The following is a 15,338-nucleotide window of genomic DNA, read 5'->3' on the forward strand; positions in this document are numbered from 1 at the left end:
TCCCATCCTGAAGCAGGCGCTTACATTTTGTCAAATGAACAGCTGTCTAGGCTCCATGGACTAGATTGACATATAAGGGAAGCTTAAATGTCTACCTGAAGGTGTCTGAATACAGAAATGATTCCCACCCCTACAGTAAACAAATATCACAAGCTTATCATTGATTACATTACATTTCAGTGCTTTTCATGGTGTTTTTTGTCAGGGGAGCCAGAAAAAAAGTTTCTGATTCTGTGGTAGGATGTTTTTAAGTGGTACGCACACTTCAGTCTGGAAGACCTTAGTACAATGACAGGCTACACAAGCAAAAGAAAATCAGGCTATACTTACTGCTGATTCAGAGCTCTGGTGTGGTTGAGAAGGAAGGGCTATATCCTATGATGGCATCATGACAGAGAAAGCAATGCTGCTTCAACACTCTGTATCTTCAAATGTTTAAAGGCTGATGTGAAAAGTCACATAAACCTGAATCATCACTCTCTTCCTTTCTGCTAACACAGAGCAAGTGGCAGTGTTCCATGCTCCATATGAAACACAACTAAATAACATAAATTAACTTGTTTTGCAAGCAAGGTTACAGCAATTACATATACATGGAGTTTACATAAAAATAGTACAAATCGTCTGTCACATGAGGAAAGGCTGAGAGAGCTGGGGCTGTTCAGCCTGGAGAAGAGAAGACTAAGGGGGGATCTTATCAGTGTGCACAAATATCTCAAGGGAGGGTGTAAAGAGGACAGGGCCAGACTCTTCTCAGTGGTGCCCAGTGACAGGACGAGAGGCAACAGGCACAAACTGAACCACAGGAAGTTCTGTCTGAATATAAGGAAAAACTGTGAGGATGGTCAAGCACTGGAGCAGGTTGCCCAGAAAGATTGTGGAGTCTCCATCCTTGGAGATATTCAAAAGCCATCTGGACATGGTCCCGGGCAGCCTGCTGTACATGACCCTGCTTGAGCAGAGGTGTTGGATTAGATGATCTCCAAAGGTCCTAACATCCTCACCAATTTTGTGATTCTTTGATTCTGTGAAATATACAGTTGCCTACAAAAATGGCAGGTTACATACCACTGCTAATTTGTGTTACCTTAAAACTTGATTAAAGCATAAAAACCTCCATAGATTTCATGAATGATTAGTTCTGAAAATCATAGCAAATATAATTTTGCTACTAAATCAGCTATTTAGACTCTTGCAATGCATTAATACTGCTTGCCTAGAGTGCTGGCCTTCAATTTGTAGAGATATGACTTCTACCTGTGAGGGATCCACAATACATTAAACTTCCTTTATTTAATCTCTCAGGCTGGTCCATGGTAAGCTTAACATGTGATTCATCCTTTTCGTATCACAAAGGACAAAAAGGTGATCTTTTGAATTTGAATCTCTAATTTACCCTCCCCAGACTCCTTCTCCAAGCAGTAAATGGTAGAGAAAAAAGCTTTTTCTGCCATTTCATCAGCCTTTTTATCTGATAAAAAATGTTTATATATTAAGTCTCTAAGGTATTTGACACTCTCTTTATTCTCTAACCCTATTTCAATACTCAGATCTGAAAGAAAGGAAACTATCTCATAGAAAGATATTATATTTGCAGGTTAGTAAGACTTGCAGTATGTAATTTTTAAGTCCTTCTGACCAAGATTTGGTCTAGTCTTTTGGGACAAGGTGAATAAGCTCTCAAAATGGAATACCTTATAATGGAGTTGTTCTGTTGCACTCTTTTAGATCCTCACCTGAGGAGGAAACAGCACAACTCCCAGTCTCTGGGGGAAAACAACACAATAAACTATACAATGCAGTTTTAATATCAAAGCATGGCATTCCTGACAGATGAAAGACCTTGAGGATTACCCACCAGGATTTGCAGGCTTTTTCTTTCCCCTTTGGAGAATAATTTGTAGTTCTTAATTAAGCCCTAGCATCCCTTTGGAGGCAAAACTGTGCTCACTCACATATCATTTTAAGAAAGTAGAGACAGAAGCATGCTGAAATTGGAAGGCTGAGAAAAGATGTTTGTTTCTAACTGGAAGAAAGAATGATTGCTTTTGAGTTCAAATCTGGATGCCACTTCTCCTAGAAAACACCCTGACTAAAGGAAAAAAAAATTCTCTGTCTTGCCTACTTCATTCTTTCTTTTGTTGTCAGAGAAAACTTATTTTTCAAAAACAGAGAAATAAGAACCAACAGAGAACCAACATGAAGCTATCATTACTGTTAGAATGACTTTCTTATTTCAACTCCAGAAGCTGCTTGGGAAAGTGCATTTAAAAGCTGTCAAGAAGATGGAAAAATAAAATTAAAGTAGGTCCTCAAATGGAACTAAGTGAACTAAGGAAGGAATAACCCTCTAATATCCCTAATTCTCAAGGCTGGGGAATGTGGTAGAGAGGAGAAAGCTGCCAAGCTTGCATGCCCTTCCTAAATAGCCTTTCCTTTTACCAGTGCTCAATACAAGATATGGGGCTAGAGGGATTATTGCCAAGTAGATCAATGCCATTAGAGCATTTCTTATATCCTTAAGGCAGCTGAGTCTTCAGATCAAAGTATAAACCTGTATTTTCTGACTGAAATATGGAATTACCAGCAAAACTCCTGCTGATTTCAATAGGGTCACGTTTTTGTCCTGGAGTTCTGGCTACCTACACATATACACTACCATACACTTTAACTATACAGCAAAAGGTAGTTGTAACACCCCTTAGATATATTACAATACTACAGTTATGTAGAAACATATTGGAACCGGCTGCCTTGCAAGCCGTAAATTTAGTACATCACACACAAATACATCAAGTCAGGCACACCAACTTGTATAGCAAGCATGCTGCTCTTGTTCAGACTTTCTAGTATTTCTGCTTGTCATCTATACAACAAACCTTTCACTGCAAGTCTTGTTTAGAAAGAAGCCAGATTTAGCAAAAAGGCATGGGGGAAAATTACGTTTTATCTGTTTGCAAACATACACACCATGTTAACACCCCTAAATTATACTGATTGCACTTCCACTTATTGCAATGCTGAGCTGTACTCACAGGTACAGATGGCCCAGCTGCCAGAGACTTACTTCCAACATTCATCTAACGTACACAAATGTTTTAACTAAATCATTATTAATAATTGGAGCTGGAATATTTTTTGCAGAAAATAATAGTTTTTTGGTGTGAGAATGCATTGAACAATAATTTGAATTAACAATTAACCTTTAATGAACAGTAAATTCATACTTTCACTACCAGGTTGGTCTTTAGTGCTATAACTATAGTAAATAGCATATATCCATAGGTAGAAGCAGCTTACCTGAATAATATGTTTCAGCTTGTCAATAATCTGACTTATTAGAGGATCTGTTCCTTTCACTTTTACTTCTGGATTCCCAGACTGAGCTTTGATTCCACTGCCAACCACACGATGAGTGTAGCTAGTTTAACACACAAACACACACAAAAATGGTTTATCAAATGATTATTCTGCTCTCAAAGAATCATCTTCTAGTTTGAATTAATTCAACCCTCATGGCACAAACATTCCATTTTAATGAGATACATTCATTTTGTGCATGTATTTTTAATAGAAAAGAATTATAGCACAGTATAATTAGTATATTCCATGAGGTAGTATTATTTATTGTAGCTTTAAGTTTACTACAAAATTTAACAAGAAAGTAGGTATATAAATTTTGAAGGGATAAACATTTAGCTCTATGCTCTATACTTTTTGTGTGAAGGTTATCTTTGATAAATACAAACTGCACAGTGATTGCCTAAATGTATGACATTTTAGATTTTAAAAACAAACTCCAGATTCTACAAACACTGTATGTTCAGAACAAGATCTGAAATTTCTTCACATTTTTTGTGAATGTACATGCAAATAGAATAATTATTGCAGGACAACAGTAAAACCGTGCATAGATTATTTGGCATTACATGGCTGATATAAGTACAGAGCAGACCAAAATTAATTTAATAGACAGAATTTTGGAAAAGAATTAATAGAAACCAGATATATGCTTGCTCAAGAGAGGACTGAAGGAGTAAGTAGAACATTACTCCTAACATGCTACTCTATCAAAGCTTGAAATACCGAGACTAAAACTAACCACTTCGCAGAATTCTGTGGTTTATTAAAATGTAATTCTTTATTCACCTTCCTATCTTATATGTAACACTCAAGTTATGCAAGAAAATTGGGATGTCTACACGCTCATCACAGATACTATACGTTATGCAAATACCCTCCATATGTTAGGTTTTGTCCACGTACTTTACAAGAGGATAGCTCTATATATCTCTGTCTCAAAAATATTTTGCCAGCTGTTGCTCTGTAAGAAAAAGAAAAGAAAGAAAGAACCATATCGAGAATGGAGTACAGAAATGTCTAATTCCTGCCTATGAGATGTTTCTATGTGCACAGGCAACATGGCATGTTCGAAATTCTGCAGAATCTGAGTTTTAAGAAAAATTTTGCTAGTCCTCTTAGCACCACAGAAAACCTTCCGTGCGTGAAACAACCAGAAGAAAATTAATGTTGTTTGCTTCCTGCATTTGCAGACACCTGGAAAAAATGTCTCTAAGGGGCACGGACTCCTCTTCCTTAGGCCATCATATATCAAATGCTAAAGAGGATACTTTAATGACAACATTGCTTATTTTATCACTGATCCTTCTGGCAGGTGGAATAGGGAAAAAGAGGGAGGGGTCAATGAGAAGAATTACAGCTGGTGGGAATTAGCATCAAGAAAGAAGTACAGAGAGAAAATCAGAAAAAACATACAAAGACAGAAAAGAAGAAAAGAAAGGAAAAAAAGGATAGAAAAAAAGAAAAAAAGGAGAAATAGCATTAGAAAAGAATGAACATGTTTTCCCCACTTCATAGTACTTAAGAGAATACTTAACAATAACGAAATTCATTAAACAGATGTTGCCTCATAGCAACAACATATTATCTTTAATATCTGCTTAAGTATCACCTTGACTTAAGTAATATTGAGGATCTTCCAAAGGATGCATACAAGGACCCAGATACCATTCCTAAAATGACATTGGCCATCTTCATAGAAAGATATTAACTCCTTCATACAAAATGACTCTAAGTTCTTTGTAGGTCTCAGAAATTACAACTTGCCTTCTACACATGTGACAAAAATTATTAGCTTCTTTAGGCATTATAATAAGATACTTCATTTTGACTACAAGTTTTACAAAATGCTTAAAAAGTGAACTAATTCTAAGGCCCAGCAAGGCTTTTGCTGACTTTAAACAGATAAAAATCCAACAGTCTTTCATTGCTTAGGTCTTTTAAACATTCCATTTTGCACAGAAAGTACTAAAACTCTAGACTATTTAGGGCAGCTGCACTCTCTATTCCTTCTGCACTCAGACAAGTTCACTGGAAGTAAATAAAATATCAAATTTAAACTCAATTATGTATCAAGATATTGCAGCAGTGATCACCTAGGAATAGTCACAAGTTAAAGTTGAAAGGCCCAAGCTTTATTCATTCTTCATTAGAGAAAATATATTGTCAGCTGTATTCAATATTCAGGACACACTATATCAGCTAAAGGTAAATACTAAAAATAATAAGCCTATTACTAAGGCCATTACTGAGCCCATTACTGATTCACTAGCCATACTATTTCTTGAAATAGATGTTCATGCTGCACAATCAGGAAAGCAAAGCTTAATGTAGTTAATGTAGTTCATTAGAATGTGGCAGCTGAAATGATTTTAGAAAGAATCTTCATAGCAGTATTGAATATACTGAATACATGAACAGTTGATGCACTCCACAAAGAGGTATTGTGGTTTATATCAGACAGCTTTTTGTGCCCATGTCAGTGAGGGAATAAAACCTTTTGTTGGGGTGTGTGCAAAATCTGCAGCCTATCTGCTAGACTTAAGAGAACATTTAACAAAGCTATTTCAGTAGAATCAACAAATCTTCTGATAGCTTCTAAGGAAAAAAAAAAAAACCTTTCCCCAGCACTTTTCCCCAAAAATCCATCTTTCACAGTCATTTGTCTAAATCAAAATAGATAATTTGATACGGAATTCCTTCTTTCCTTACCCTTTTCAGATGAAGAATACAGCACTAGAAAGATGACTGGTATGGTTTCATACAGCAATTCCTCTTCATACCACAACAATATAAAAGAAATCTTAAAAGATTATGGATGTTCATTGCATACACTTCTCCCACTTTCTATTTCATAGCATGTAAAACCAATATTCTCACTTCCTGTCACTCAGAACTCCTAGATTAATATCTTTTCTCAAATGCTGCAAAACCAGCTTTTGCACACTTGCCCGTGATCTGCAGAACTCTTTGGAAAATAATACCATTTTTCTTTTTGTGATTCAGTTGACCATAACCATTTCTCTAACCATGCTGGAAGCAATAAACCATACAAAAGTAAATCATACAAAATTTAAAATTTGAGATTTAACTAGGCCACAATTTTATTAATTTAACTCATTGGGGAACTGGCTGGCACTCATTCAAGGTTGGTCATCATTCCCTTTCTCAGTTATTTCCACATGGTAAGTGCAAATAGAGTCTAGGGACTCTGCTCTATAGTAGAGTCTGGGACTATCCCCGTCCTTTCTCCCATTCTAACTGCCCTCACAGCTTTCTAAAGAAAACAAAGGTTTAGTAACGTTTTCTTCTTTTACAGTCACTGCCAGGCTAGTTTTCCTTCCTGTCAGGAAGGAAATCCACTCAGTCACTTGTCCATCACAGAAGCTACTCACATTAGTTACTCAAATTGCACCCTCGCTGATTGCTCAGAGGTGGGGTTGGCTTTTTCCCATTGAGAGCAGGGAAGGGGAAGAAGCTGAAGTCAAGATGGCAAGTGCAATGAAGCAGTGACAAGCAATGTACTAATGCTGGATAACACCACAACTTTAAGTGCATCAGCACTGAAGAATGCGTAGATCATAGGTACAGGTGGTAAAACAGCCTTCTTATTATTTGGTCTTACTTGCTCTGCACTGCATAGCCCCTTTCCACTCTCTCTCTTGCTCCTGGCCCATCTCTCACCCACAGCTGGGGTGATCCTTTCCATCTCTGAGACGGAGAAGCAAATCAGTGATTCCCCATGGCTTTCTGTGGTCTGCTGCCTTGAGTGTGAACAATTCGGGAAAACACTGCTCCCCCCACCCCAAACCTTCACAAGTGGACTGGCTACCCCCAAAACAGCTCAAACTTTTATGATGATGCATTTCAGTCTGTCCTCCTGACATTTTTCTTCATTGGGCCCCTGCAGACCCCAAATGACACACAAGACTGCGTCCATAGTAGAGAAAGCTTTGGGTCCAGGATTGATACAATCATTTCTGGTTTCCAAGCTTGACTCTTACAGTCGTTATTATGTCTTTCTCCAGTTTAAACAAAATCCTCATGCTTTTCAGGTACTGGATTATTTAAGCTTTGCAAGACTTTTACTCCTTCAAGAGTTTAATTTTGTGTCAGGGAGCATCTGACCTTGGAATTAATTCTCTAGGTTCTGGATGCCAGTTTTCTCTCAGGAGCATCTCTTATAAAGCATCACATATGGAAAGTGAAAGGGTAAATGACAAATAAAACCTAACACTCATTTGCATGCGGAAAGAAAAGGAATGCAATACAATTGCATTGGAATTTGGAAGCAAAAATGCTTTTCCTCAAATTTCAAAATACTGATTTTGTGTATCAGTTCACAGCATAGATTTTGAACAACCCTTTTCATGCAATGCTGCATTGCTAAATGATACAGGTCTCGGTATAGAACCCCCAAGTGTTAATACATTCAACATACTGCAGTTGTTAATACATTCAACATACTGCAGTAGATGAACACACCTGATTGCATTTTTTCCTGGCATTAGAAATCCTAACTCATATTAAATTTGCTTTCACTGAAAAGTGCTCTGACTTTGAGCAATTTACATTAAAAACTGTCATTTAATTTTGAGTCTTTTGTAATTATAGGTGCTGACAAGTCACCAGGCAGGTTGAAAACACTTGTTTTTTTCTTCAGGTGTATAAATAAGGCATTCACAAAGCCTTATGAAGCATTGTGTTATTGATTCTTACCATAAAAATAAGTTTATGAAAGTTAACTCTTCCTGCTTAATCTATTTCTCTGCTGATTGAAATAAGGTAATTTTTTTGCATACAAAAATTCTAACCTTACTTATATGTTGTTCTTTTATTTTCCAAATTTCATTGTGTTTAATTAAGAAATGTCTATAAATATAACATCTTAAGACATTCTAATGTGGACTAAATGATCTGTCAGAATTAAATGAGCTATTGGGAATCTGAGCATGATACATAAAACTTCATCCCTGTAGACTTTCATTTATATGCAAAATATGTTTCCTCTAAGTTGTGGAAAAATGTAAAAATCTCAGACCTGTGGTTTGAGAGACTTCGTTCATTATAAAGTTTTAATAGAGCATTAATCACTTTCTGCTTCTTTTACTCCTAATGTACAAGTAATGGAAAAAACATTTTAAGGATCCCCACAGAGGTAGGCTGACTTGAGCAAGTGTTGCTCAGATTTGAATCCGGGGGGGGGGGGATGACAAATTTCTTGTTAGAGAAGTAATAGACCCGCCATCTGTGCTCATTTCTTCTGTGCAAGCATGGTAATGTATCACATCACTTTAATAGTCAGTCTTGGTCCCCAAGTACTATTCATTTTCATCAACACTGGAAAAAGAGCAAGCACTGATATATTTGTATTCTATAAACATGTTTTAAATGATGATTAACAAGTTTCCTATTCTCTGAGTTCAATATATGAATATTCATATAAACTTATTATTATTTTCTATTGTATCTGTGAACACAGTTGGTATTTTCATTCTATTGTATCAATATCTCCGTTAAAAGAGAAGGTCATATTCTACTGGCGATCGCTGATTTCTTGGTTCATGCAATTTGAAAAGCTATTAGAAGTAATAAATATATGAATTCTCTTAAGAATCAGCCATTTTTTGATATAGCGCTTAAGGCAGATCTGTGTCTCTATACCACTTCAACATTAATAATCTATGTTATATTGTGAAGACAGCAAGATACTGATACATCATATTTATCGTCAACAACTGAGCATGATTTTCCACTCCTTTATGCTAGATTCATGGAGTTATATCAATGTAGAATGGATACAGTGGGGACATAGTAGAGTATAAAATCAATGTTAAAAATGGGTCTGACCCAAAAAGTTTTGATCCGGATCCAGTGTTCAACTCCCAGTGGTGGTAGTGTTTTGCTTCAGACCTGTCACTCTTTAAATTTGGCACTACATATCTCCACATTACTTTAGTAGTACTTTAGTAACAAAAGTTTCAAGTAAAGCCAGCTTTATTTAGGGCAACCTTTCCATAGGTAGAGATAATAAAGGAGTCTTTCAAAAAAACAGTTATGTAACTATGAAAGGAAGGAATATAGGAATTATGGAAATCAGGACAGATTTTGAGGCTTTCAGATAGAAATTTGTGGTTTTATTTATGAAAGTGGAACTCTGCTATACAGATGTGCATTAGAACCAGAGCTCAAGCAGAAATGGAAATACATTAAATTTCTGAGCTTCACCCGTACTAATACTTAGGAACAGTATAATCATTTCAATTGAATCTCATTGTACTAATAGTTCAGCATGGAAAGGCAAATAAACAAAAAACACAAAATATTTCAAAATAAGTACTCCCAAGTGTGAAAGAGTTTGCATGGCCCTTCCTCGGCACCAGGACTTGCCAGAGACAAATGTGTATTAGTAATGTTTATAGCTTTTTGATGTAGGAAAGGGGAACTAGGTGTGTCTGGTAGAAAGAAGTAAACAGTGTTTGCCTGGAGATTAGTGACGGTACTGTCCTGAAAACAACATGAAAAAGTAAACAAACCTGTCTGGAGATCAGTAGCCAAAAGTAACATAAACAAGTAACCAAGAAGAGTAGAAAAAAGAAGTAATGTTTAGATGACATCATCTAAAGTATTACTTGATTAGGCAACCTCTGTAATGCTCAGACCATAAAATTGGCAGTATTAAACCTGGACTGGTAAGGCACACTTGGTGGTGGGGAGGTGAGTGAGATGCATATGAGATATGCATGTGGTGGGAGGGGTTCCTCTGAAGACCTGGAGGAACAGCCACCAGCAGCTTCAACTGCTGTGCAGCAGCATTGGGGCTTCACAGAGGGAAGCACTGGAGCCTTTGCCTTGTTGCTGAACCTGGAACAGAGCTACACGATGTGCCCTGCCCTGGATCGTGGCAAGCGGACCCCATCCTTGCCAGCGATCTGAGCCAACACAGGTACCTCCCCAGCCACCCGTCGGGACGGGGGCGTGGGAGCAAGTCTCCCCTGGGCAGCCCCAGTGCAGGCAGGTCACGTGTGAGTGAGGTGTGTGTCGTAAATGTTATCATTTGTCATTGTTCCAGTTTAGTGTTCTGCTCAGTAGTATTGCTTTGATGTTTTTAGTTATTATTACCTTATTAATCTTAGATAATAAAATAAGTATTTGAATTAAGCATGGGCTCATCTATTTCCCTGCCATAATCACACTCACATTAAGTGATAAACTATCACAGCCCCCCATAATGAAATCTGGTACATGGTGTGCGGGCAGAAGGCACTGAAGGTAGGGAGAGCTGCAGATCGGTCCTTGTGGTCCAGCTCCATGGCCGCACTGTGACAGACTGGTGGAGGATGTAGGCAGCATAAGGCTGCCTTGCAACGCCAAACATTTTAGGAAAAATTAAAGACAAAGAATCATTTGGTTGCTGTTGAATATGTGTATCTTCAAACATTTAATAATAACAGATAATATCTTCTATCAAAAATGTCAGTGAATGACTGCTGCAAAGGCAGATTTCCAGCTTTAGAACCATCCTTCCTTTACCCACAGAAGGGGAGCTACTCAAGCTATAGAAAATCCAGACATATAATCCTTCTAAAAAATTGCAAAGTATCTAAGACAAGGATCCAGACTATATACTTAGACCTTACAATGTCAAGAAACAGTCTGGCTGACCCTAGAAGAAAAATCCTTCTAAATCCTGAGCAATTCTTCTACGCAGAAAAAGGAAATGCTTTAGAAAAGCGATCACAGATGTGTACTTGTTGCCTGTGGAACCACCTAGAGCTGGACCTACTAGGAACGGGTGCTGACTGAGCTCTCTAGATGTTTCAAGACCCTAGCCTGAGCTTGGAGAGTCAATAGTTTTAATAGGTGGTGAGGATGGGCCCAGGACTGGCATGACCCAGATGTGCAGTGCAGATAGTTCATTGTGCACCACCAGTGGAGATATCTTAAACATCCAATCCCAAGTACTCCTTCTGGGATTCTGAACTCTTTTTCCTAAACTGTGTCCTTTTTTTGGTTTGTTTTATTGATTTGTTGCGTTTTTTTGTCTGATTACAACCTGAAGATAAATACTGAAGCAAGGAGCTGGGCTTTCCAATTTGGTTGTAGAGCCACAGCAACACGGCTCCTGGATCACAGCAGCACAGCATAGCCCAGCCACTGTAGTATACAAGTAAAATGAGGTCACACAGCCCTTAGACTTAACTGAGTGTTAGGGACATTCAGACAGTGCAGTAATTCACTAGGGATGGAAAGCAGAGATGTCAGTAAAGGGAGGGGGGATACAGTTAAGATACACTGATTTCTAAGAATGTGACATAAAGTAAATGTGTACCTCAGTGTTCTAAAACAAAGAAAACCTGACTAAAGAAAACCTAAACCAATCCTTAAATGCGAATCTTGTGATTTTCCTTCTCCTACGTAATAAGAACTCATGATGGTGACCTATATGTTCTTAGTGTCAAGAAAAAGATTACACAGTCACGAACAAGCCCAGACGATGTCTCAGACAGTTTGATACTTCCTAATAATTGCAGCAGCAGGACCCTCTCCACTATGGAAAAGTTGCATCTTTAAAATACAGGAAAATCTTAAACTGATAAATACCTTCCAAATGTTGATGACAAATATATATTGTTAGTACAGAATAGTAAGGACTGTCTAGGCATGGTAATGAGGACCAAGATACTCAAATAATCGTGAAGAATATTCACAGCACTGAAGCATTTAAAGGAAAATGTTTTGACTTTGGCTGGAATACAAGGCACAGTTTTATTGGTAAAAATTGCATTCAGATGTATATATGTAAAAAGTTTGAATATCAAGTTTATTTTCTTTCTCAGGACTGTCTCGTTATGCTGATTGTCTGTAGGTTTGAGAGGATTTAAACCTACAGAACAAACCTACAGAGCCTATCCAAAAAAAGAGAAATACTCTCTAGGCAGTTCCAAAAGTTGGGAAGTTCAGTCTTTGAAATTCAGAAGTCTCTCACTATGCTGACATGGTTTTATAGAATCTGAACGAGGCCCTAGCACTCAAGCTCTTCTTTGTCTAAATTTCCTATTCTGTGTCTTTCATATTCCTCTTTGTACAAGGGCCCAGCTTCACCAGGAGAAAGACAGAGTGCTATCAATGATGTTTGCAGGGAACTGCATACCACCAAACTCCGTGGTTTCCTATTTTCTTTTTTAGTGAAAATGATTTATTTTAATACAAACAACCAAGCTCAGATCCAACACAGACTTGAAGTTTCTCTTAATCAGACTGCAGGAGAACTTGGGAAATACCTACCTACCTTTCCAGAAAATTGCGTTTCTGCATGTGCTCATACTCCTGGGAATCTCCAGTCAAAAATGTAGGCATTGGTTAAGAGAGTCAGTTTTTTCCACTTACTGGCAGAAGATCAATTTAAGAAAATCAGTTTATAATAATAAAATTCATTTTTTATACATCCAAGCTTGAAACCCTGCACAAAGAAGCAGGTGAGAACTGCATTCTTCCTGATGATGCTGAAGAAGAACTGAACGACAGATGGGCTAGCTCTGCCTTTAATGTTCTTGGGTTCCCTGAGCATGGGCTCAGGGACACCCAAGCAAGCAAGTCCAGCAAAAGAAGACCTGAGGATACAGAGTAGGATTCAAACTTGCTGCTTCCTCCACTGTTTGGAAGAAATGATGGTGAGCTTCTTTTAGACATTTGGAACACATTCCAAGAGACATTAAGGTAGCAAAAGGTGTGTTATCACTGCTATTCTCCAGCACAGTCCCAAGTATCTTGGCAGTCAAGCATTTCCTGAGAAAACTGGTGATCTTCTGCACTTAAGAAAGTTCAGCTGTTCCCCTCATCCTGAAGTCTCTCTACCAGCTGTTACCATCACCTCTACCACCTCCTTCTTGGGCTTGGACAATGCTTGGCCTGGTTGACCTTATCAAAAGCTACTGAATCAAAAGCAACCTGAATCTCCTACAGCAGTGACCTCTTACACATGAGCATATCAGATGTAAGGCAATGCAACCCAGTGGTAAGCCCTTCAGAACCTGAGCAATCATCTCAATATATTGACATTGATATACATCAAAATTGATATAAGAAGGAGCATTGGGCAACTTAGGTATCTCATAGCTGCCATGACTGTACAGAGACACTGTTTGAGGAACGGGAGGGTTTTTTGGTCATTTTGTGGCAACAGGATTCTCACCTCCATTTGCAATATTTCATCTCAAAGTGAAATCTGGACTGATCACATTACAGTCAACTCCATGACAACAAGCAGACACCAAACACTAAATCTTTGTCTGCTGACAATGCAGAAATCTCTCCATTGACTTGATTTTCTGCATTTGGAATTAATTTCGTGTAAATGGAGCAATGCTGATATTCATCAGCTAACCATTTGGCACTACCTTCATTGAAAAATCAAGCAGGAGAAAAAATTAGGTAAGCACTGAAATCCTAGTGAAGCTGTTTGGAATTAGTTGCTTATCTCTTGTGGGTTCTTTTGAAAGTTCCAGTCAGAGAGAATATAATATGCAAGAGATCAAACAATGCAATTTTAAAAATAATGTATTTAGTGTATTTGCCCTCATGGTAAAAACTTTTATTGCTCTTATCTTGTCTCCTTTACTGGCACTGATACAGTAACCAACATACAACTTTTGCAATGTGCTCCTTCATGAATGGGATTTTTTTTGCTTTCATATTCTAGTTTAGAAAACCAGGCATTCATGTACAAGCATTGCTAAGGGACTTATTTTGTTCAGCTTCTCAATTTAATTGAATTCTCAATTACTTCACAGCTTAGACTGCTGGCACTCACAAGGTACAAGCAAACACCTGCATGTATATATTTGCACTGTGCTTAAGAATGGTATGATAGCAGTGTTCCTACTTCATTTTACTTTATTTCAAAGTTGGGATTTTTTTTAATAACTGTTTCCCATACTGTTTGCTTTATGATTGCTGATAACTGCTGTTTCACACCTGCTATTGCTAGCATCTTCATTACTGCTGGACACTTTAAAAATCCAAGTAACTGTCAATTAAGAAATTCACAATTACCTGAATACTGGTACAAAGTAAATATGTGCAGCAACAAATGAGTCAGGGTGTTTAATGGAGCAAATTTTAACTAACAGAGCTGAACAAATCAAAGAATCACTGCAATCATCAAAAACACTTGCAATCTGGACAAGGGTGTTGGCTGTTTCTGTTTAGTATATAGACTAAGATCCATAAGAGTAGATACAATTGCAAAATAAGCCTAAATAAAATAAATAAAATTCTAAACTCCATCAAAAATATTTTACACTTATTTACCAGAGTAATTGTACTATTTCTAACACAGATTCCATTTAGCACAGAAATAAACATTTCAAATACTTTTTCAGTTTTAAAATAAAATAAAATGGCTTTGCATTTTTGAATGAGCATTTTTTTTAGATCTGAAATTTGGCAGATATTTTAAAAAAAGATTGCATACACACATTAAATTTACAGAAAATATTAAATATGCAAAACAACTTACTAAAAATTATCTTATTTGTACTTTAGACAAGAAATATTTTCTTGTAATCTTTTGGGTTAAAATGTGTCTTTTAAAAGGCATCTATGCATTTTTTTTCAGTGACTATAACTGCCTTGTTAAAGGAAAGAATGTGGGTCAGCCCTAAAGCTTGTCTGTACTTGAAAACTAAGTGTTGTGTCTTTGGAATACTCCTTTTAAAATCTATATTTTATTAAAAACTTGTTTATTTGGAACCGGAATAAGAGAAATCACACCAGGAAATATAATAAAGTAACTTGCAGAATCTTTCAGAATATGTCTCTTAATGAATTTCCAAGCATAATCTAGACCTTAGTATTTTGTACTGCATGATTTTTTTTTTTTTTGCACTGCATGTAATTTCCTTTCTGTTCTAATCCTAGATTTGTTCTTCTAAGGGTTCAGAAAAAAAAATCCCTACCTGAGCTTAACCACCAAA

At 37.1% G+C, this 15,338-nt stretch overlaps 1 protein-coding gene across 11 annotated transcripts in view; it reads right to left on the reverse strand.

Annotated features, from left to right (window-relative positions):
* The window catches only part of GPC5 (glypican 5), a 720,327-nt gene that overhangs the window by 461,319 nt on the left and 243,670 nt on the right, over window positions 1-15,338 (reverse strand). For all 11 annotated transcript variants that reach the window (XM_064504709.1, XM_064504704.1, XM_064504717.1 and 8 more), the window contains one exon: window positions 3,301-3,421. In XM_064504709.1, the coding sequence (XP_064360779.1) occupies window positions 3,301-3,421 (121 nt within the window). The remainder of the gene's footprint in view (window positions 1-3,300; window positions 3,422-15,338) is intronic.

This window comes from Dromaius novaehollandiae, chromosome 1 (genome assembly GCF_036370855.1).
Source record: "Dromaius novaehollandiae isolate bDroNov1 chromosome 1, bDroNov1.hap1, whole genome shotgun sequence".
Lineage (NCBI taxonomy): Eukaryota > Metazoa > Chordata > Aves > Casuariiformes > Dromaiidae > Dromaius > Dromaius novaehollandiae.